The 24,303-nt window shown below is 47.1% G+C and overlaps 1 protein-coding gene across 2 annotated transcripts; it reads left to right on the forward strand.

Annotated features, from left to right (window-relative positions):
* The first annotated feature begins 1,887 nt into the window (after positions 1 to 1,887).
* KHDRBS1 (KH RNA binding domain containing, signal transduction associated 1) lies at positions 1,888 to 24,221 on the forward strand. Of its 2 annotated transcripts, XR_011049696.1 has the most exons (11): positions 1,888 to 2,326; positions 8,826 to 8,953; positions 9,528 to 9,644; positions 10,683 to 10,829; positions 12,788 to 12,924; positions 13,792 to 14,005; positions 14,791 to 14,858; positions 15,188 to 15,246; positions 17,527 to 17,721; positions 20,292 to 20,353; positions 21,674 to 24,221. XR_011049696.1 is itself a non-coding variant. In XM_068417692.1 (9 exons), exons 1-9 carry the CDS (start codon positions 2,005 to 2,007, stop codon positions 17,622 to 17,624), a joined length of 1,290 nt encoding a protein of 429 aa, XP_068273793.1. In that variant the 5' UTR covers positions 1,888 to 2,004; the 3' UTR covers positions 17,625 to 18,820. The 2 variants fall into 2 exon arrangements, 1 of the variants encoding a protein (XP_068273793.1); XM_068417692.1 differs by lacking the exons at positions 20,292 to 20,353; positions 21,674 to 24,221 and having other exon boundaries at positions 17,527 to 18,820.
* Positions 24,222 to 24,303: the final 82 nt, after the last annotated feature.

Here is a 24,303-nt window from a genome sequence, read left to right on the forward strand (position 1 = left end):
GCGTCCACCCGCCGCCGCCGCCGCGGGGGTGCTCCGGGCATGCCGACGCGGCACAAACGGCGCTGGGGCGGCCTCGCTTCCCGCTGCTGTGGCTCGCTGTGCGGCTGCCGTACGGCCAGCCGGGTCCCCCTTCCCGTGCCGCGGGCAACGGCGCCCTCCATCTCCCTGCTGTTGGAACAGGCACGCTTCCCCCCCCTGCGAGGGAGGCGGCATTGGTACAGCCCGCTTCTCCCCTTGGGCATTGGCACGGCCCTTCCCAGCGCGGCCGGAGCGCTCGGGGGCGGCTCGCCCTACGCAGCCTGTCGTGAGCACGGCCCGAAGCGAAACGCGCCGCCCCGCTGTCCCCAGTCACCCTTGGTACGCCCCCCCCCCCCCCGCTCCAGCGCACTTGGGCTGGCCCTCCGGCCGCACGTGCACGCGGCCCCTTCCACGCCAGCACTCCCCCCCCTCCCGACAGCGTATAGCAGCAGTAGTACAGCCCGCTCCCCCCCTTCTCCTCAATGGTTCGGCCCGCCCGGCTGTTCCCACGGCTTCCGCTTCCTGCGGAGATCCGGCCCGGCCCGGCCCCGGCCCGGCCCGGCCCCGGCCCTGCCCGCCGCCATCAGAATCACCGCTCCTAGACGGGGCGACAAAACGCCACGTGGAGGCAGCAGGGAGAAGCCCCGAGCCGGGCTGTGCTGCAGCGGGGCGAGGTTTCGCCAAGCGCGGGGTGACGTTTTCTCCCCTAAAAGCTGCCCCGCGGCGTTTTACTCCAAGAGCTGATGAACGGCCCCATCCGCACCAGCCATCAGCTGCTCCCAGAAGACGTTCACAGAACAAACACTGGGAGGACAGAGCAGGGAGGGCCCCAAATGCACCCACCTCCTGTGTTCAGCTGGAGGAAAGCACGTCGCTCCTCAGCCTGGCGCTGTCTGGAAGGGAACTGCGTCCATTTGACCACCCAGTGACTCTTTCTGAAGCAGCTGGAGGCTCCAGCTGAGCTCAGGGCCGTACTGTTCTCTCTGTAGGCTGCGTAGGGTAATAACAAAGGGATGTTTCAACCCCTCCACACCCTGAGCAGATCAGACAATACGAAAAAAGTAGTGACTTAATTTACAGGTGGTGAACGTACTGGTTAAGCAAAGTGTCCAGGTTCTGGACAGGAAGTCTGGGAAGTGTTGGAAACTTGTCCCAGACTTCCAAATTTCCATTCCAGGGCCCCATCAGGCAAACTTGCTCTAAAAATTAAAACAGACTCTAAAGGAACCACACTTTTTTTTTTTTTTTGGCTTAAGTTCTTTGAGGAATGGGTCCAAATCAAACTCCCACACAGTCACTGCCAAGGCCTTGTACCACAGGGCAGGTCTGTGAGCACAGGCAGGCCGTGGGCTCAGCCCTCGAGACTGGCTATGCTGGCTTATCGTACATGTGGAGGCCAGGCGGGGGTGGCCGCGCTGCCCCCCTCGCTCCCCAGCCGGACCCCGGCCCAAGCCCCGTCACAGCCCCGGCCCCGCGCTTCGCACCTCAGAGCTGCCGCCTCGAGGAAACGCTGAGCGCGCATGCGCAGAGGCTGCCCGCGCCAGGGGAAAGGCGGGCAGGGCGCATGCGCAACAGCCGCAGGCTCATGGCGCGGGGAGCCTCTGCGCATGCGCAATACCTCCCCTCTTCTACGCAGGCGCGTGAGCCCGCTGGAGGTCAATTCTCTCAGCAGCCTGTGACTAATGTCACGCCGGTCGATCTGCGCGTGCGCAGTCGGAGCCGAGCGGGTGGTGGCCCCTCCCACACACGTCCCTTTCTCCCCCTTCCTCTCACGGCCCCGCACTGCGCACGCGCACTAGCAGAAGCGCGCCGCCGGGGGCGGGCCGGGAGGAGCGAGGCGCGCGGGGTGGTGGCGCGGGAGCCGGCGGAGGGGCGGGGAGGGGGGGACGGTCCTTCCGGCCGCTCACTTCCGGCCCTGTCGCCGCGGCGGTCGGTGTGGCAGCGCCGCTCGGCCCGTTCCGCTCCGCCCGCCCCCCCCCCACCCCCATGCAGCGCCGCGACGACCCCGCTGCCCGGATGGGCCGAGGGCCGGGCCCCGGTGGCGCCCGGCAAGGGGGACCCCCGCAGCGGCGGCAGCCCCGTGGTGGGGGGGGCCGTGGGGCCGCCGCCGGGGCGCAGCCGCCGCCGCTTCTACCGCCCAGCGCCGCGGCCGCCGCCTCAGGCTCTCAGGGCTCCGGCGCCCCCGCCCCGCTGTTGCCCGGGGCCGCTGTCAAGATGGAGCCCGAGAACAAGTACCTGCCCGAGCTGATGGCCGAGAAGGACAGCCTCGACCCGTCCTTCACGCACGCCATGCAGCTCCTCACAGCAGGTACCGGGGGCACGGGGCTGGGCAGGGCGGGACTCCCGGGCAGAGCCCCCCCCCCCGGTGCTCGGTGGGGCGGGCAGGGTCGGAGGCAGCTCCTAGGAAACGCCTTGTGCGGCGAAGGGGGAGAGGGACCCCACACACACACCGCCGGTGGCCGGTGCGGCGGCGGCGGGCAGCTCCGGGCAGCTCCCGGCCGCCTCAGGTGACGCGGCGGGGGCGGCCGTTGCGCGGACCCGTTGTGGCTCCGCTGCCCCGGTGCGAGATGCGACCCCGGGGGGGTTTGAAGATGAAATATATCTCTTTAGCCCCGTGCTTAATCCAGGGCCTGGGACGGATTAAACGCAGACCCAGAACTTCCTTTTTAACTGCCGGGGAACGGCCGTACCGGCCCTTTTCGTCCCTGGGGGGAGAGGGGAGCAAAGAGGACGGTGAAAACTGGGGCTTTCCCCGTAGCGTCTGCTTGAGTCCCTCTGAGACATGGTTTGTGATCTCTTTGATTTTTTTCCACTCTGGTAATTTGTATTAGAGCTTGTTTCATGCTTCTGATGAACCTAAACAGGGGATGGAAATGGCAGTCTTTGTTCTGTGCCCAGCCTGGCCTTCTCCTTCCCCAGCACCGCTGTCCAATCGCCTGGCAGCTCGGATGCCTCCGGATCCCCCCTGCAGCTGCTGCACCCGCATTCGGTGCCTCTATCGAGTCGATTCAGCTGCCTCCAGACACTGGAGTCAGCTTAAAAATTGGAATGAGTTAAAGTCTTTGCAACCCCTTCCTGCTTTATGCGTGTGTAGCGGAGAGCTGGGAGGTTCCCGGCGTGAGGATACGCTCAGATTTAATCTGCAGATGAGCAGAGCTCTCTGGTACTCATCATTCTGCTTTTAAATGATTTTTTTTTAAGATCTTTAATACGTATAGTATTGCTATAGTTGGTGCAGTGCTAGAGATTTTATTAGCTCCTCCTTTAATGTAAGAAATAACTCTTAGGAATTGCTGTCTCCCATTGTGCAAGCAACTGAGGTATATTGTCTTGGGTAACTTGGCATCACTCGCCGACATCTCGATCTAAATAAATTAGTTTTATAATCCGATTTGCCATCAGTTTAGTGTTTTTCATTAATAAAACCCTTTAGCCAGCTGATGCTCGACAGCTCGGTGATAATGCCTCCCAGTGAAATGAAACCTAAGGAGTTTGCTAATTCCTGCACAAAGAACAGCGTTCTCAGCCCACTTAGTAAAGCTTCGTTCTCTGAGTGGTGTAACAAGGATTTATGAGGGTTTTTTCATTAATTTAAAAATTGCTGATAGTAGACTGCAGCTTTGTGAGACTTAAAGTTGATCATTGGAAGAGCTCCAGATGCTTCCTGCTTGCTTTGGATGTTTTGAAAATTGCTGTCTTTTGGGAGCATTCACCAGCCATCAGAATTCAGGACAATCTGAGCAGGAAGCTCATGAGAAAGAATCTGAAGTAAAACAGTGGGTTTAAGTGACTAAATCTTTTTGCATAGACGACCCCAAACTGATCAGGATTGCTCAGAATTTCTCTGCTGCTGTGGCACCCTTTGGGGGATGTCATGTTGGAGAAGCTGCTGTAAAGCTGACTTTGGAGTTTAGGTCTGGGCCAAAGATTGTAGTGCATAGAGCCAGCAAAACTTAAGCAAAATGACTTCCAGACAAAGAAGTGACTGATTATTGAATGTCAGCGGTGTTCCTATTCCAGCCTTTTTTTCAGGAGTGGAAGTTGCTTGTCCTGCCTGCCTCTGGGAGGGAATCCTGCAGGAGTTCTGCGTTGAAACTAAGACTTCCTCTTTAAAAACAATGTGTAAAAGTAGTCTAAAATACTTCTGTGGCTCTAAAGCTGCTTAGCATTTCTAGACAAAATTAGCATTATTTAGGAGCAAGATGAAAGACAATACAGTGACATAATATCAACTCAAACAATTTACTGTGTGATGAAAAGGCAGTAATGTGGCTAGATTTTGGGGTTCTGTTACCCAGCACCCCGAACAGAAACTGGAAACTGGGATTTCTTACACCTTGGAATACATTCATGTTTCCTCACTCCTGTGGTTCGGGGTCTGTGTGACCTTCCTCTTCCATAGGAACAAGAAAACCCCCTTTTCCTCACTTCGCTTTGTGCCCTCCATCTGCTGCGGGGAGGGCAGGAGGGGCTGTTGGTGTTTGAAAGGCACAGTCCGCTCTGCTTGTGTGTATTGGGAAGGCAGGAGACGTCCACCAACGTGTTAGCTAGGCATAGGGTGGTTTTTTTTTCAAATTCTTGTGGTAATCTTAGCTATTTTTATTCCATGGAGAAACTCCAAGTGCAAAGAGCTCCCTATGCTACAAACAGCTATGTGAGCTATCTCGTTCCACTAGCAAGTCTCTCTATAGCCAGCATCTAGTTAGTCCTTATGTTAAATGCAGCCCTTTGCATCCCCGGGAACGTGGAGCGGTGAGGAGGGATGGAGATGGCTGGTGGGGGGTGAATTCAGAGCAACGTGTAGGATATTAGATGCAAGACCCATGAAGGCAGGGAGCACGGAGCGATTGGAGTTAGAGCAGCTCATTGCAAAGCAGGGAGCAGCTTGAGGTGTTGGAGGACTCCTCGCCAGAATCCCCCGCTGCCATGCTGGTTCTCGTGCCAGGTTCGTTCAGGCTGTGTGTGCTCCTAGGAAGGAAAATGGGCTGTGTGGGAAAGTCAGCTGGACGGGCGGTGGCCTCGCTGGAGTCACTTGTCAAGGAGCCAAGTAGTGGGATTAGAGATGGGCTGAGGTCACGGGGGTGATGAGAAACACTGTGTAACCCAGAGTGATACAATGTCCTGAGGCTTGCTTAGCCTGGAGTTAAGGCTGTCCTGAAATGGAGAAATTATCTCAATTTCTGTGTTTCCAAGCATATGCCCTGCCCCCAAAGGAGCTGTAACCACCACCTTGAACTTGTGCCCAGATGTCACAGGCTGTGATATGCTAATACTGTTTCCCTGTCGCGTTTTTAAATGTATATATTGCTAAGCCATGCCAACATTACCACATGCTGATGCCTGCCTGTCGCTGCTGTGACTCTGCCTCCTCCTACTTCTCTCCCAGGAGCCTCTACTACCTGTGCCCTTTCTCACAGCTCACCTCCAGGCCTTCTCCTCCCTGCCTCATGCTTGAGCAGTGTTTCTTCTCTTCCCCTGCGCTGGTGGCAGTCCCCTCCCTTCCCAGCAAAGCTCCAAAGCGGAGCTGTCTGCATATGAATCCCAGCGCGCAGGCAGGAGGGTGGGGGGTGTATTTCAGCAGAAGGCGGGGGGGAAGTGGTGGGGTTAGGCTTGCCAAATTCTGCAGCTTCCACTGTTGGCAGAGGCCATCCAGGAACAGCTCCCTGCTTCCTCTCCTGTGAAATCAAACCAGCTGGGGAGCAGGAGCGTAGGAGAGAGGGAGCTCTGCTTCCTTCCAGAGGCTCCCGTCCCCAAACTCTTTCGGGGTTTTTGGTTTGGGGTTTTTTTTGTGCACGGGGTCAGTATTATCATACTGTTAAGATAATACTCTCAGTATTGTGAGTAAACAGAATGTGTCTCTGCCTGTGGAGCACAGGTGTGCTGCAGGACAATGTTTAATATGTTTTTTTGTTAAGGAAGAGCTTGGGCTTAGGTCAGGAGTAGCACTGTGGCTGCTTAGCCTCCTCCTTGTGAAGCAGCGGTGTTACCAACCCCCTTTACCTACCCCTTAGGATTTCTTCTGAGACAATGCAATCACTGCCCCACATGAAGTCCTGGAAACCACTGCCACACATGCCGCCAGACTGCTGACATTCCCCGTGGCAAGAAGGTAACCTTCTGCTGCACCTCTGACACGGCTTTAAAAAATCAGCACTGAAATGAGGCATGCTTAATCCCTCAAGGTATCCGTACGCTTCTCCTCCGTATCAGTAAGTGGTCTGACAAACTGCTACCACTCATCAGTTCCTTCAGCACTGCTTCGTGTTGCGTAGCTGATATGCCAGAATCAGACAGATAACGCTGGAATCCGGAGCAGCAGGACACGTCACGAGTGGCGTGGTTTTAGTCCTTCTTCACACCTATTTCCAGACTTGGAGTTTGTTCTGAAGGTGTGAAGGACAAACCTTAGAGTTATTCTACTGGGATAGGGTTGGTTTTTTTCTTCTTCTTTTGGATTTCATTTGAAGACTTGGTGATGGTGGATCCGATGCTTTTCTTAGCAAACAGTTAATTATTTGTCCCCCTCACAGACCGATTCCCAGATGTCGTTGCTACCCTTGCAGGAGGCAGGATGGATTTTGCTGTGTGGTTGGTGTGAGCTGTGATTCACTGGTTTGCAGAGGCTTATGTCTGATCACGTTGTGTTTTGACAAGGTAGAAAATGCCTCTGGGTAGTTTAATTTACATCAGGGAAGTTTTAGGGTGCTTGTGTTCTTGATGTGTGCATAGAAAATGCTTTTTGTTAATGTGCAGAATGTATTTTCAGAAATTCACTTACTGTTTTTGGAGAACTAAAATATTTTGAGAAGTAATCACGTTGTATTATAGGCTCTGAAGCGATGCCTGACGAGGGATAAGGCCACCAGTGCAATCTTTAGTTTCCAAATCTTGATTCTCTGATGTGTTCTTAGAGCTAAAATTAAAAAAACTACGTAAAACTAAGCAAGGCAGCCAGCTCTTTTGCTTATTTTATAAATTTGACAGTGCTTGAACTTCTGGGCTTTTTACTTTTGCATAGTGTCTTCAGAAAATAATTTATTTTTAAAGCAAAAATCAAGCTATCTTTTTCAAAGCAGTTAGATCTGGTAATTTTTTTGAACTAAGGAGCCATGGTAACACTTTTGTAAGGGAGCCAAAGTGCTGTTGTGAGTAGAAATACAAAATTTAGGCTTTTTTTCATAATTACGCAACGCAATCTCCAAGTTCTATATTTAGATCTCTAAACTAAAAGCCAGTTTAATTACTGTGTCCATAACTGAAAAGATAAAATATTGATCGTTTGATCCTGTTTCCTTAACGTTTGTTTTTGGTTGCACATCTCACTGCTTGACTTCCTCGTGGTCTGCACCATTTGAAAGATGCTGGTTGTGCTTCTCAGCCCATGAGGTTGCCCGTCCAGTCAGAAGGATGGTGGTAACCTGCTGTTCCTATTTCTGTTTGGATTATACAAGAATATTACTAGGTGGATAACATGCCAAGGATCTGATATGCCAATCTTCCAAAGATGTAAACATGAACATTTAGGCTAAAGCATATAGTTTCTGACGTGAACAGAAATCACAGGAAGCCCAAGATACTGCAGCTGCCCTCTAAATTCTGGTAATGACTAAGCAGTCTTCGGTCTCAGTTTTGTCTTGCAGCTTTAATCCAGTTATGTGCATAATCTTGTGAAAGTGTCTCTCTTTCCCCTGAGATGTGAGAAGTTGTATTTAGAGCACTTTTGACTCAGAAGAGATATTGCTGCTCTTGGGGTTTGCTGGTGAAATGGCACAATTTAACTTTGAAAGAAGGGTCATGCTCCTCCCCTGATGCGCATCTGTAAATAATAATTTGTGATGGCTGGGCATGGCGTGACCATTTCTTTTTTCAGTTGGACCAAAGAGTGCCTAATGGTTCATCAGTAACTTGGGATTGTTAATAATGTATTGGCTCCAAATTTGGGGGAACTTGTCATCTAGTTGTTGGCCATTAAATAAAAATTGTGCGTGACTGGACATCTCTGGAAAAGAAAAGCCAGCTGTGGGCACCTTCTTTTGAAAAACGTTGGGTGTTACTCTTGTACGAGGGACAGTACATTAATGACTGTAAGAACCTGTGCTAGAAATGCCTGCCTGGAAGATGATCTTCAATCTTCTCCATTTGGGTTGTCTTTTATGAGATGACTGTCTCCTGCCATCTCTCAGCGAAAGTTTCATTTCTAGTGAGATTTGAGAAGGTGTTTGTGGACTAGTTTCTAATTGGCCTACCTTAATGACCTACTTCCAGAAGGTTATTTGGACTTTGTTCCAGATACCCCTCAGGCTACAGCATGCCTTCAGTTCAGTCAGGCCGCCTCAGTGTTTTTCCAAGACTCTCTAATTCACAATATACAATTAAAAATCAGAATCTTATTTTGGGAAACAAAAGTTAAGGACTTCTGACACTCACTTTTCTGGCTGTATGCCTGAGGCTTTCAACTTAAAAACCAAGTTATGAATTGCTTGTGTGATAAAGGTGCATTAATTTAATGAAATGAAGCTTATAAGAATTTCATAAGCCAGACCACCACTCTCTAGTGTGTTGCTCATTTGGGCTTCTGTTTATTAGGAATGTTTTCAACTTAACTGAAATCTGTAGTGTGAGTATGTGTTGACGCCACTACTTAAATTACAGATTTAAAAGGTGGTTTGTCTGTTCAGATTCCATTAATACAATTAGAAGTGTTCATATATTCACAGAGAACGAGGGTGGTGTGTCCTGTCATAATTCCAACTCTAAAATGATGCTTGTTTGAGGAATATAAGCAGCCCTATTTTTATCTTGTTTAGAAATTGAAAAAATTCAGAAGGGTGAAACAACAAAGAAGGATGAGGAAGAGAACTACCTGGATTTATTTTCCCACAAGAATATGAAACTGAAAGAACGAGTTCTGATACCTGTCAAACAGTACCCCAAGGTGAGGGCCAGAAAATAGCTTACTGAATCTCTGTGATGTCCTTATTTTCTATGGATTTTATGGCTGACTTTTAGAGATAGTAGCTGTCAAAGTGTCATCAGGAGTTATGCCAGTGTTCCACTATCGCTATGGAATTTTTCCTAAGCAAGCTTGCAGGATCTTATTTCTAATATATTACATTTCTAGAATGTCTTGGGATAAAGATAAACGGTGATGCGTAGTGGTGATCTTTTATTACTAGAATAGACACTTTCGTATGTAGAGCTTTGTGTTTTACAGTTAAGAACTCATTTAACTCTTAAGACTTGCTGCCTGTAAAACTACTGGAGAGTAGATGTTAGAATTAAACACTTGATGGGAGTTAATTAACTTGATTTTCTGGTGGAGCATTTTTTCATGAAAAGAATATTCTGGAACTTAAATTTTCCTGTGCATTTTTTGGTCTGTATTTTTTGGTGAGGTGAAGAGAAAACTGAGTGGCTAAATTTTTTGTCAGCCAGCGTAACATTCAGAAAAGCTTTTGTTAAGGCTATTGAGCTCTGGAGCTAATTTTCTTTTCTTTTTTCATTTACAGTTCAACTTTGTTGGAAAGATTTTGGGACCTCAAGGCAACACCATCAAGAGACTTCAGGAGGAAACTGGTGCTAAGATATCTGTGCTTGGGAAGGGTTCAATGCGAGATAAAGCAAAGGTATGTTGAAAACATACGTGTATATCAATGCCTTCCATGTTGCTGTGAGAAGCAGTGGTTCTCAAAGCATTTTAATAAAAGATTAAACCATTAAAATTCCAAAGCAGAGGCAGTAGGAAGTCCCGCTTCCTAAATTGTTCTGTGTATGTTGGGAGCAATCCTGACTGGGGCAGAAGTGATGCATGTTTCCTTTATGAGCATGACTTAGAGACCAGTCATCTTTTGATACCCTGTACCCTTGGATGCGGAGGTAGTTTATGTGCATGGTGAAGCACAAAGTTTATAAAATAAGAATTAATCCCAGCTACTCTGTGAAAAGTCATTCACTAAAGGAATATGTTTCCCCTCCAGAAAGAGAAAAGTATCCCTTTTCCAGCTGTTCCCTCTGAAATCCTTAAATTCTTATGGTTCACTGGAGATGTTGGAGCAGTATGTTCCTAGTAATCTTTAGTGAATCACAAAGTGCCAGGAGGTTTTTTTAACAGAAGAAATGAAAAGATTTTTTTTTTCTTCCTGCATACTCCCAAAACTGAGCTAACAGTCAGCAGAGCTGTAACTTAATTCAGCTTTTTACTTTAGCAGCATGAAAAGCTTTTACACTTCTAGCTTATTTGTAGCTTCTTAAAGCCATCTGAGTAACACAGGTATCGAAGAGCAGAGTTAAGAGCAAGCTTGTTTGGGGCATTAGACTTCGCTAGGTGTCAAAGAGCACCTCAGGCAGAAAGGTGGTGTAGAAGAGGAAGAACCCTGCTTGCATATGCTTGATCTTCTGGAAGAAAAAGTGTCTGGCATCAGTGCATTAGCAAAAATACCAGTCACCTGAAAAGGCAGCTATAAAAAGATGGAATATGTAGTTTGCATGTGGCTTTTTGTAAAACTGTATGCTCATGTGCATAGTATGTTACCATGATCTGTGTCCAGATATGACCAGAATGCTTTTACAGACACTTCCTGTTAAGGCTTAGAAAACAGGTAAAAGAAAAATAGTTTCTGTGCATGTTATTTAGTTTTAGAAATCTCTAATCTGCTTTGTTTCAGGAGGAAGAACTGCGTAAAGGGGGAGATCCTAAATATGCTCATCTAAATATGGATTTGCATGTCTTCATAGAAGTTTTTGGACCCCCTTGTGAAGCATATGCTCTGATGGCTCACGCCATGGAAGAAGTCAAGAAGTTCCTTGTTCCGGTGTGTATCCTGATGCTCTTATTGAAGGAAGTAGATGGGTTGTGAATCTGGCTGTAAGGCTGGGTAAGATTTGTGCAGTGTAAGGCTCGTGCTGCAGGAATGGTGTAGTTGAGGAAGCCTGGAGTATTAAGTGTGTGTGTGGCAGCTTAAGATGACCCCATTAATCTGGCACAAAGGCACGTGTCGTTCCCCTAACCATAATTAGAAAGACATACACTTACAGGGCAATCGTATAGAACATGTGGAGGAGGTATTTCTCTCCCAGTACTAGCTGTGGACACTGGGGTGGGGGGTAGCTTGTGTAGCTCCATGTGTCGGTTTTAGCAGGAGAACAGCTTTAGCCATGCATGGCATGGAAGGGACTTCTTGGATGGGTTCCTCTGACTTGGAACTGTAACACAGGAGTCTGGCTAAAAATGTCATTGGTCAGGTCAGAAACTGTAAGTACAGAGGTGTTTGCTCTGCTCCAAAGGGGTGGCGTGAGGATGAGGAGGGCGACTGCCCGGGCAGCTCGGTGGTAGTGTTGATGTTGTAGCTATTTTCTGAGACTCGACTGTTAAATTAATATTTCTACCGCTTCAAGTGCAGATGATGTGAAGGAACCTGTTTTTTGCTAACCAGGCATTTATACAGATGACACTTGTTATCTGTTTGGGGATGTCTTTTACTCCTGAACCTTGTAAGACCTTTGTGGTCAGCTTCGTGTCAGTTTTGTGCCAGTATGTCACACGACAGTGCTAGAGTATTGCCTCCAAGAACTGCAGAACTTGAAGGAGTCTTTTTCATGTTATTAAAACTATGGTGTTGCTTGCTAAATTAGGAAAAAAACAAAATGGGAAAGTAGCATGCAGTGCTCCCTGCTTCTGGCTAGCTCAGCTTGTAATTCAGAGACCTGGCAGATAGCGAGCTGAATAAACCCCAGCACCGTGCTCCACAGCTGAGCTCAGATGTTCTGCCTGAAATACGAGGGGCGGGTGGAGCCCAAGCACGGTGGGTAGTAGGGAAGTGTGGAAAAGCGTATGGGTACTGTGTGATTTCTGTGAGTCTGACACAGAGGGGAGGAGAAGTCGCTATGAGAAGTGTCTGTGAAGGAAAGAGGTCATCTTCAAGGAGCCCCTGGGATGTACAGAACCCCAGTTTGCTAAAGCAAGCGTGCAGCCTTGCTATTTAAAGTGTCTTCTCTATCGCTGCCTTCAAACGATGTGTTAAACTTGTGAAAATTGACAGAGAAGTCACTATGGAAGCCAGCAGTGCTGTGAAGACACATCTGGTAGGAGGCTCCTTGCTTTGTGGTGTTGCCATGGCATTGTGAAGATCCTCGGTGCGAGGCCCAGCCTGCCTGTGTGTTGAGGGGAGGGGTGGGGTACGGTGACTCTGCGGGGTCACCAGAGATCTGTGCTAATTCCTGAAGCTAGTTCCTCTGAGATGATAAAAATGCATGGAGCCAGACACATGCTGTGTTCCTAAGAATTTGAAATGACAGCCTGGATTTGCAAATGGGTGTTTGCTCTTTGTCAGGCTGCATCCTGTCCTGTTCCTTCAGTGTGTTACCTTATGTGGGCTCATTGCCAGCCGCTTGCCTTCAAGTGGGAGCTGTAAGGTACTTGAGGCGAGATATATCATGCCTGACTTCACCTCTGAACTCTCCAACACTTGCAAATAAATCTTGCCGACATCCCTGGGATGCTGGACATCAGATGCTTCCAGAACCCCTGTGAGTGAGGTCCTCTGCCCAAGGACCAGCTGTAGTGCTCACTGCAGCTCCCAGACATGCAGCTGGTGTGCCCTTCTTGGCCGATTTGGAGGAGGCTGGCAGAGCAAATCCCAGTAAAACTAACCAGCAGATTTCAGTTTAGGACTGCCAGGTTATTTTTGTTCCAGCACAGTAGCCTGTGATGTCCTGGAGCACAGACAGACTAGTTAGCTGTTCTTTGGAGTTGACTCTTTCCCCTCTTTAGGATATGATGGATGATATCTGTCAGGAGCAATTCTTGGAGCTCTCCTATCTGAACGGTGTACCGGAGCCAAGTCGTGGCCGAGGAGTCCCTGTGCGAGGAAGAGGAGCAGCTCCACCACCGCCTCCACCTGTTCCAAGGTATCTTTCCCAAACGCACAGACCTGGAAATGCTGCGTCTTGCTCAGAGTTGTCCTGCCAGATGAGGTTAAGCTCCTTGTTCTTGCACATCAGGTGTTGACCTTGACCTTGGCCTTTGGCCAAGGCTTTCTAGCCTTGTTTTGCAGGCTTGCTTTTGAGGTGTAATCTAGCGCAGTGGATGCCTTCTGTATTATTTTTGATGTCTGAAATCAGTAGCTTCATAAAGTAACCTTTCAAAAATTGGCCTTCGAAATCCTGTGTAGATAGATGTGTCATGTTTGCTTCTGTAGCCTTCAGCAGAATGAGCATTTTCAGTTTAAACTGACTGTCCTTTGAAAGTTATAGGACGGCATTATTCTGTCATTGCTGTCAAGGCATTGGGATAAATTGGTGATAAAACTCTGGTACTATAGTTCTTGCTTCGCTACCTATTTCATGGGAGGAAAAGTCTTTGCTTCTGAGTGTTTAGCCCAGAAGTGTCCTTGCTCATCTCATCATTGATCTTTACAGCTCTGGAGGGCTGGCGGTCATTACAGGTTAGTGAGAGAGGGTTGTCTAAAATGAACTCTGAGAAATTACTTGCCCAAAGTTCTGTATCAGATTGATTTCTTTGTCTGTACAACATCTAATGCAGCAGAGTTCTCATCCCAGAAGAGGTGTTTGTAAATCCCGTGATACAACAATGTTAACAATCCGTCTGCTTTTGTTCTTGATAAAGAATTCATGGCTTAGCTAAGGGTAACTGTATTTATTTATCAAGCTATTGCACTTTAAAGTACGTGTAAGAAGCATATGCACTGCCCTCAGTATTCAGCACACGAGTGGTGCAGCAGTAGCTGTTCACAATCCTTTTTATCTCCTTTCCAGGGGCCGTGGTGTGGGTCCTCCCCCTCCTCCTCCTCGGGGGGCCCTTGTGCGAGGAGCCCCGGTGCGAGGTGCCATCGCCAGGGGAGCTGCCGTAGCCCGCGGGGTGCCTCCTCCCCCAGCAGTACGGGGTGCCCCTGCACCCCGAGCACGTGCCGCCGGCATTCAGAGGATACCGCTTCCTCCTCCGCCCGCTCCAGAAACCTATGAGGAATATGTAAGAAACTATCTATCTTTGTGGGGTTTTTTTATTCCAGCTAGCTGATCACGTATTAGATACTCAACATTATTGAAATGAGCTAACAACAGTAAGGTTGCACTGGAGAAGTGGCCACCCGTCACTGGTACGGTTCTGGGTGACCTGCTCTGCCTCTCGAGTCCTCAAAGGAGGGAACTGCTGGTGTCCTAAATACAGGGAAAGGCGTGGCTTTTATAAAGCTGAAATGTACCCCCAAGGCTGAAGTTTTCCATAGCTCAGTGCACAGTAGAGAAACTACATCACGGACATTGATGTAGTTTGCATCACATTCTCTTTCTGCAAGAGAATTCTTTAAGCAGGGAGCAGCAAAGGTTTATTTCTGCACCTAAAATCCTTAAAATAAATATGTGAATGAACATGATGATGTTTCAAGGCATGTAACTAAGCACCACCCTTCTGTCAAGCTTACCTTAGCGTCTTTGCTCTTGGTATTCTAAAGGCAAAACAAGATGACTGGTTTTGATGCACAACAGCAGTTTGGGGAAGCATCACAAATATTGATATTTCTAAATTCTGTTTCTCCTCTCAGTAAAACTTGTGTTTTTCCACTGAAACTAATCATAAGTTAATAGCAGATTTTAGCTACCTGTGTCTTATGACTGAGCCCCTTCCCGGTGGCAGGCAAGGATTCAGAGGCTCCTCTGAAAGCTGCTGTGGCCTGAATTCAGCTTTGCCATGACTCGTGGTCAGGCGTTAACCTTTGGTCCTTCAGTTGACACCGTTTGTGTCATCATCCGTTTCAGGGCTATGATGATGCATATGCAGACCAGAGCTATGAGGGGTATGAAGGCTACTACAGCCAGGGCCAAGGGTAAGTTTGCCTGTCTCCTATCTGTTACGGAGAAAATTATGCATGATCTTTTTTTCTTTTTCTTTTTTTTTCCTTTGAAGGGAATGGAAAAACTCATTTCTGAGTTTGAGCTGTAGGGAAGGTGCCCTGTTCTGCTGCAATCCAGGAGTGCCTGGGAAATACCTTTTGGGAGTGTCCCAGTGTCCTTGACAACTGTGTAAAAGCAGTGATCAGACCCACCAGAGCCAGGAGCAATGTTGGGCATCTTTGCTTTTCAAGTGTTTGTGCAAGTTGTGTCAGTTTAGGAACATGATTTCAACACTATGTAACCAACATAATTACTCTTCCAGGGACACAGAATACTATGATTATGGACACGGGGAGGCACAGGAAACCTATGAAGCTTATGGTATGTCTGGGAATACTGTTCTCTTGACAGGGAAGGGGCTGCACATAGTTGGGAATTGCTTGTGATTGACCAGCTGTTTTCAGTGCCACTCTGTGCTCTGGGCAAAATCTTGCTGAGGAGAACCTCAAGGAGTTTTCCTGGTGGAATATTTATGCCCTACAGATTATCCAGGTCTGAGCAACCGAAGGCGTTCTGTGGTTTTTAGATTCTTATCTGGCTTGATTATCTCAAAGGTGACGCTTTTAAAATTCCATTTTTTAACTATGGAAATATCTTTTCATTTCCTGGTAGCTTTAGCATATTTTAAGAGCTCTGGATTTCCACCCACAGCACTGCTTTTGGTGCAGTCTGGTTTTCACGGATTATGTTTTGTTGAGCTGGATGAGTGCATGGTTCCATCTGCTTCCTTATCCTCAAAAATCCACTAGCTGATACTGATTCTGCGCTATACATTTGCTTGAAACAAGGATTTAAATGTCATATAAAGGCCTTCCTTTGACTAGGTGGAGCAATTTTGGTGAATATGACTTGCAAGTAGTGTATGAAGTTTAGCTAATTTGAACTATTTAAGGCTATCAGCTTGGGTGGTGTGGGAGACCAGTATAACCACAACAGTGTAAATCACCAAGTGTTGAAAACAATAGGCCTCATAGCTGAGGTGCCAGCGACAAAGGATTAGGTGACTGCATTTTTTTTAAAGCTAGTTCAGATATCCGAGCTTATGAATGGCATCTGCATGTGGCAATGAGTAAGATTCATTTTCCTCTCTCTACAAACAAGCTGAGCTATAAACAGTTATGACAGCTATACAGCAAGCTGCTTAATGGCATGGAAATACTCCCTTCAGCGGAGCATCAGTTACCTGAAGGCGTGAATGAATGCAGGTAGTGAGGATAATGACCAGCTGGAGGGGCTTTCTGGGATCCTGGGGAACTGGGAATCCACCGTGCCGAGTCATGCTGGTATTAGGGAAGCAGAGTTGTTAAAATAAGGTGTCTCGTGTGCCAGCCTCAGGGTGTTCCCTGCTCTGGGCTTAAGTTCAAATTCAGGTGCCTAACCAGGGATGCTTTCCCAGTCTTAAGATGCATTTGAATAGACAGCTGCTGTCCGTAACCTTGGCTGTCTTTCCTGCCTTCCACGGCTTGGTTTGCCTGTGTTAGTCACACAGCACAAAGAGGCTTTTGTGCCTCCTACTTGGTAGGAGAGCGGTGGTGTTGTCTGGGATATGGAGGCCAAAATGCTCATTGTGTACTTGGCATGAAGTTGCCACAGCTAATCTGTTTATCCCCAGTAATTTCCTTTGGTCTCTGCTTTCATCAAAACAGAATTAGAGAAATAAATTGTTGAGCCAGGCTGGAGACAGTGTGGAGAAAATGGGAACGTGCTCCATGGCAGTAGGAACAGGCTCGGCTGTCTTCGGACACTTGCTTTCATAAACTGGTGACCCTGGAGAGAATGGCAGGCACGCAAGGATGGATGTTGCAAGCACAAGCTGTAATGAAAGCTGAGCTTGGATATTTGGGGCTTGAGCTAGCTGGGGGACAACGGGAATGCCGACTTCGTTTGCGTTGGTGGTGGTTGTTTGTAGCAGAAGGGTTTGGGCTGTCCTGTCGGGTGCTTTGTCCCGTCAGCAGCTGGTGCTGGTGCAGCACTAGCGAGTGATGTCTGCTCCGAAGAGGTGAGCAGATGCTGTGCGAGATGCAGCTGTAAATTTTCCTGTATTCACAGAGGCGGAGGAACAGCAAGTCAGAGTCAGAAACAGGCCGGTGTCTGGGAGTTCAGTCCTGGAGCAGTGTGGGGACTTAATTATTTTGGCACCGTTATCTAGGAGCTGCCTTGCCTGGCATCCGGGAACGAGAGAAGCTCTATCTGTAGCAGCCCCCCAGCCAGACCCCGGGGTTGTAGATGCTGCTGGCCACCGGCCCGAGGGGCCGTGACTGCTGCGGCCTTCGCTGGGGCTGCCTGCCAGAGCTGCCCCGTGAATTGGCTTCGGCTCCGCTGACATTAATTACTCCTAAAAGGCACCGGCTTTGTCCAAGCCGGCGCTCAGCCGGGCTGTGGGAGCTGCAGGCTTCCCGGGCATCCCGCACAAGGGGCTTTTTGCCGTAGTGTCGGAAGATGTGCTGCGAACGAGAGGTGTTGGTGGACTGTGGGGCATCTCACGGGCCAGTTTTGGGGTGAGACCACTGTGAAGATGCATCGGCTCCGGAGGGGAGCCCGTCCAGCCCCGCCGCTCCTCCATGCCCCGCCATCCTTGACATGTCCCTCTCTTTTCCGCAGGGCAAGATGACTGGAACGGAACCAGGCCCTCCCTGAAAGCGCCGCCGGCCAGGCCCGTGAAGGGGGCCTACAGAGAGCACCCATACGGACGTTACTAAAAAACAAACATGAGGGAAAAATATCAGTTATGAGCAAACAGTTGTTACTGATTCTTGTATCTCCCGGGATTCCCGTTGCTTTACCCACACCAGACAAGTAATTGTCTAACTGTTTTTCTTCGTGGCCCTTTTTCTCCCACTCCATCCTCACCCTGCATTCTGGCTTCTGTACGTAGTATTTTAAAATGAGTTAAATAGATTTAGAGGACCGACTTTTAATTTTTTTTTTTTTTTAAAGTGTGTAGATGGCTTTTCTTTGTTGTTTAGATAAACACAACTGTACCTTTTTTAATAACAAAAAAAGTTGAGTTAATAATGTTAGTTTCAAAAGTGACATGCTTTGCTTAGCAGTTATGAAATTAAGGTTTTGTTAACCTTTTAAGATTGGTTTTAAGGAACCCATAAAAGTTGTAGTTGCAGAATCCCAAAGTAGGCTACATTTCAAAATTCAGGGCTGTTTTTAAGAATTAAAATCATAATGTAACGGTAGTAGCTGCCACCGTTTAAAAGTAACCTCACGTGTCAAACTTTCCTTAAAAGCAGATTGCTGGTGAATCTTAAGTTTAAATTTTAATACGAAGGATCCTCAAACAAATTAAATAGCATTTTTTAAAGGTAATTGACTTAAAAAAAAAAAAAATTAGGTTTGTAAAATTGACTTCTCTTATGTGGGTTTTGAAATCTAGCCCCGAACATGCTGTGTTGAGAGATGCTTGGGAAGCAGATTTTCCAGTGTAAAGGGGTTCTTAGTCTGGTTCTGTATGAAGAACTTTTAAGGGAAAATCAAATTAAAGCATGGCTCTAATTGCCCAGTGTTTGATATTAGAAAACAGATTATTGAGTGAGTAGGTCTGAACTCTGTAAAATTACAGTCTCATTTTATAGAGCTTGGGGCAGATAATACAGTGCAAGTGTCAAACTGACAAAATTGTCAATATTAGCAATCCCGTTGACTTGTTCAAGTGTATCTCAACACTAGCTTTGCATAAAAAGGGACACTGCAGCTGAAAAAATGAGGAAAAATTTCACTTTGTACATAGGATAAAGTCCTAATTGGATTTGTACACTGTCCTCCCACTCTGTTCTTGAAGATTAAATGCTACATGTGTAAGTCTGCCTAAATAGGTAGCTAAAACTTGTCAAAATGTCTGCCGCAGTTTGTCAATAAAGTTTAGTCCTTTTTTAATCAAAGTAAATGTGATGAATTGTCATTTTTTTTGTCAGTAAAATAGCAATTTTTTTTTTCAAATAAATTTAAATTAATGCTAAAGTTAATTGTCTTTTTAAAACATGGAGACATTCTAAAAGTGGTGTTTTTTTGTAATTCTCACTAAAAGTTTATCAAGCTCATTGAACGAGCTGAAATTTTTTTAAAAAAAAAAAAAAAGAAAAACTGTTTTTCACCCCCTGGAAGTTGCTGAAAGCAGTTTGATCCTGGGCTATGGCAGAAATCTGTCTGCTGGAAAGTGTTTATGGTTCTTTGCTGAATTACTGATTCAGATTTCAGGTGGCCTCGCAGGCAGGCTGCAGGCTCCAGATTGAGTCTGAAATGGCTGGTTTAAACGTAGCGTGACAAAATGAAGGCTGAAAAACCCAAGGCTTAGCTGCCACCAGGAGGAGGAAGCTTGCTTTTTGTGCTTTATGGAAACCCCCTTGGCTATGGTGATGCCTTTCCTACTTTATGGTAGCATTTACTTGGAAAGCCACTTAAAAATGTATCTCGGAGAAGGGGGCTGCAGTTGCTCCCTATATCCTCTGAGAGGGGTATATGTATGTATGTGTATATATATATATATATATAAAAAAATACAAGAGTTTAAACTGCTTCTTAGGAAAAATGGTTTGTGTTTCCCATCTGCAAAATGAATCTGGCATTCTAGGGGGAGAGAATTAAACTGCTCGGGGGTGAAAAATAGAGGATTAGGGACCAAACTGCTTGTAGCAGTGCATGATTGAGCGGAATACTTTAAAACAAAAAGTTGTCTGTGTAGATTGTTATTAAAGTGTAAATAACTGAATTTTCAACAATGGTTTGGAGTCAGCTTTCAGGGCATAATGTCTTGCTTGATGAAAAGATCGCCCTATACCCCCCTTTTAAAGGAAAATTATCGCAGGAGAATCAGGATGTGTAAAGCTAACATGCATCGCAAAACCCAAAAGGTAACCTAAATGTCTGATTTTAATAGCACATTTCTCTTTTACATAAACTGTGACGGCAACTTGCATAAACTTTATTGAAACAATTCTTCAGATGTTAATTTTAATGTAAAAATTTGCAAAAAAAAAAAAAAATGTTTAAAATAAACATTTTAAAAGAAACCACATGCTTCTGCATAAATTAGCGATAACTTTAATAATGTGCCCTTTGAAAATGCACTGTAATGTAATGTGGGCAAAAAGGAATCGGCAAGCTTAAATATCAAAAGATGTAAAATGACAACGGATATAGATAGTCCTACTGCCAAAAAAAGAAAAATTCTGCTCAGTTATTTAAAAAATGTAAAATGATGGCCCTTTTTAGACCCCAGTATTGATATTTACTGTGAACTGTGCAAAGCTCAGCTTAAGTTGCATGTTTTCCTTCCTGTGTAATTGCATGCAGGAATCTTTTTTTTCTTTTGCTCCGTGCTGATGTTGAGGAGACTCACAAATGTCTTCAATTTGCAGGAGTCAAGAGTACATCGCTGTGAATCACTTGGGTGAAGAGGAGCGGGGGCAACACCGAGTGGGTAAGTTTGTTTATTTTTGCAACCCGTTGCAAGCTGCTACCGTGTTCTGTGTGGGAGGTGGGGGGCGGCACCATCTGAGCTGCTAAATTGGAGCCGTTCTTTATATACCCACAAATAAATTCCTCTTGCGAGAGGCCGGTTCCATGACACGCTCCCGCGGAGGTCGCGGTGTGGAGGAGGCTTCAGGATGTGCCTGCATAGAGCTCTCCCACCGAGATCCCGCGGAGAAGGAGGTTTAAGTGGATTTGAGGAGAGGGAGAAATGTGGTAGGAGATGTGTCTCTTGGAGCTGGTTCCTGGCTGAGATGCTGGCCTTTGTGAGAGCGCTCAGCAGCAAGGGAGCGTTGAAGTTGTTGTTGCCCCATGCTCTAGGAGCAGAGCGGCCCAAGGAACGGCTCAGTAGGAATTCCTGTGAGAGCCCATAATGCGTTAAAATTATAGACTGCGGATTTTAGACCCAGTGCTGCCCAGCTGGACCCTGCTGGTTCTACCCCTTCCACGCCCCCATCGATGGGCTCTGAAATGGGATCTGGCTGATGGTGTTTTTGTGGCTTTTTGTCCGCTGTCATCATCAGAGACAGTTCTGCTGTCAGTGAGCAAACACCCTGAGCCCTGCGGAAGGGGTGATGGACCCCAGCACCTTTGGGTGCTGGTACCAGTCAGCACCCACAGTCACGGGGCTCCCTCTGGCGGCTGCTCTGGCCCCACTGACTTGCTGCTTCTCTGATAAATACCTTAATAAATGCACCCAAGTGCTTGCAAACGGAGCGGTGCCTCGGTTGGGGAGACTACCCCACGTCAGTGGAGTGACCTGCTTACACAGCAAGGACACATCTCCCCCCAGGCCCAAAGGCAGCGGCCGTAAGCGTTTCCTTTGGGGACAGCTAATCGCTTTCTCTCAAATCTCGAGATCACTGAAAGCCTGAGCTCCATAAATAAAAGAACAAAGAAATAAACCCTTGGAACGCTGGAGAAGTCTAATGGCTTCAAAAGACAACTGTGAAAAGCCCTCGGCATAGGACACAGAAGGACATAAGTCTTATTTTATATGGAATTGTGAAGCTACCAAATGAGCTCCTCTTATCTTAGGAGTATTAGGAACAAGAAAGCGTGGTAATATGTGGGAACACTGGAACAGAGTGAGATTGCCCTCGGTTCTTTGACTTTGACTTGAAAATTGGATCTGTAGTTTTCTGCTAGGGGAAAGTCACAACATGTTGGGATTTGTGGCCTGTTTATCGAACGCATCTTCATTTACAATGCAATTGCAACATCAGTTTATATGGTGCTGTACCAATCTTTCTCATTTCTTTCTTAATAGGCACAGATTTTATATCAAGTGGAAAAGATTTGATAGAGATCATCTATTATGATGCAGTTTTTTACCAGTAGAAGTGGATCTTGTGACACTGCCTTTGGAGTAATACAGCTTGCTCGTGCATTGCATTTGTTGCATGTTTATGTGAAAGATTTTAATGTTATGGAGGAATGTAAATCTTAATATATTGAAAATAACTGTATATTCCAGAAGTATTTTGAAAACATGCTCTGCATCAAACATCTTCCTCCCTCTCATAGCATTACTACATTCAGATTTTAGCCTAGAGTCTGCAAAACCTAATTTGAGATCCCAAAATAGCTGTCGGCATCGGATGTGTCTCTCAGAGATGCTCTAATTAGCCAGACGTTCCGGGGGTGAGACAGGACTCGCTGAAATTTGTGAGGGGTAGAGATTCCTTTGAGTGCTGAAGTGTGAGTCACCTCAATAACCTTCCCTCTCCTACAGACACGTAGCCACTGGAGGTTCTGTTCTGCTGGCTGTGAGCTAACAAGCACCAGTGATGTTTCATCTCCGCATTTCCCCAAAGGACAAATCCACATCCTATTATTTGTAGGATTTTGGTAAAGACCATAAACAAGATAAAGGCCCCCACTGTGCTTGGTACTGTACAGTGGGATGTTCAGGAGCAGTCACGTTTCCTCTGTGGAAGTGTTTCCCAACAATACTGTTCTTTTCAAGAGAAGCTTGGCTCTAGAAACATCCTCCTGCTGCAGAGCACTCTGTGCCTCAGCTGTCCCATCTTCTCTGGCCCTTGCTCTGGGTGGCTGCAGCTCCTTCAGCCTCTAGAAGCAACCTCATCCAGCCCTTTGGTATAAATACTCAGGCTGGCCTTGCATGGAGCTGGTACAAACGTGGACTTTACACTTCCTTGGTGAGGTTTTGCTGTGCGTAGTGGTTCGTAGTGTCCTGGACAGCAACAGGAGTGTGAAACTGAGCTTGCAGGAAGAACACTCCATCTGGTATTGCAGAGATGTCCCCAGCAGCTTTTCCTGGAAGGAGACTGTCATACCTTGCCCATTCCTTAACCCTGGTTTCAAGTTGCTGTTTGGATTGTTAAATAAAGCAAATGGCTACAAGCTTTATTTTATAACTTACCTATGGCATTTTTATGTTTAATTTAGAACACTGTGCTTTCAGTAAGGCTGAGACATTACCTTGATATGGCCCTCTGTAAAATTCCATATTTGGTAAGTGGGGTTTAAGAGCACAGCTGGGTTCCCTGTTCGGCTGTTAAAGCAGATGATTCTTCTGATACAGAATGAGTTTTTAAATTTGTATGAGAGCATCTGTCATGAACAGAGCCCAGAAAAACAGTTTAAATGTGCACATCTTCCCTTCCTCAGTGCATGCCGCTGCTCTCCTAAAGAACACTTGGGCAGAGGGTGATTCCTGCGGCCTGTGACAGACCCTCCACGTGGCCCCAGAGGAGAAGAGACCGGCTGTGACGTGTGTGCTGGGAGATGCAGAGGAGAACAGGCGGTGCTGCTAACACAGCTCCTCGGCTGCGAGGAACAAGTACATATGGTGCTTTTGGGGAGGAAGACAGGGCTTAGGGAAATTCTTCTTTAATTGATAAACCTATAACATCTTGGATGAGATGTTGGACACATGCCCCATTTGTAAGCTTTGAGGGGGAGGAATTTGCAGGCTAGTCAGGGCCCGTGGGAGCTCCCGTCTCAAATGTAGATGTTACTCCTCTTTTTCTACTCGGGAAGCTCAGTTCCTGTGAGCACAGAGCAGGAACCTTTGCTGTTACTGCTCAGTTGAGCCTTCCATTGCTACCATATGTTTTAATAGAAATGTTTGTTTCCACGCTCGTTTTGCTCCTTTTGCAAAGTGGGATGAATCTCCAACGAGCTGATTGTGGATCTGATAAAGGAACCCAGTTAAGATGCCGTTCGCTTTGCTGTGGCTGGGAAATAGGAACCTGCCAGCTCTTGGTGAGTGTTGGAGAACACCGGAGCCTCCCGCAGCTGCCGCAGACGCTGGAGAGCAGCAGCTGTGTGTTGGAGTACTGAAATATAAAGTGTTTTCCAGTGAAGCTGTTACTTTTACTGTATGACCAAAGGCTCGGATGTGGTGTTACAGACACAAACCTGTTTTTAACCTGACATTGCTACATCCAACCTGTTACCTTCGTAGTTGTCCCTGAAAGACTCTTAAAACCGTGGGTGTCTGGATACTCCTGGCTTTTGATGGCTCTGCACCACGTAGGTTTCAAAACCAGTAAGAAATGAAAGATTGGCCTCGTGGAAGTTCATTAATTTGAGAGATGGCTTTGCCTCCAGCCCAGGCAGGGCTGGTTCTCAGGGTTGTATAATGCTCCCTCCGTCCTGACGCATCCAACACCCACGAGTGAAGGAAATCAATGAAAAATCCTGCAAGTGGATGGTTAAAGATGGTGAAAACGGATCAAGGTGAATCAGAGCATTAAAATAACTCGCACAGGGAAGGGGCGAGCTCTTGCGGGGCTGGTATTGAGCGAGAAGATGGTGAAGATGATTAGTCATGCCCTCGAATAAAGGCTAACGAGGTGGTTTTTTTGGCTTTCCAGGTTTTTCTCTCGTTTCTCTCCCTGCTGCGGCGTTGCCGTTTGCGGGCAGGTGGGG

This window comes from Nyctibius grandis, chromosome 24 (assembly GCF_013368605.1).
Source record: "Nyctibius grandis isolate bNycGra1 chromosome 24, bNycGra1.pri, whole genome shotgun sequence".
In the NCBI taxonomy this organism is placed as follows: domain Eukaryota; kingdom Metazoa; phylum Chordata; class Aves; order Nyctibiiformes; family Nyctibiidae; genus Nyctibius; species Nyctibius grandis.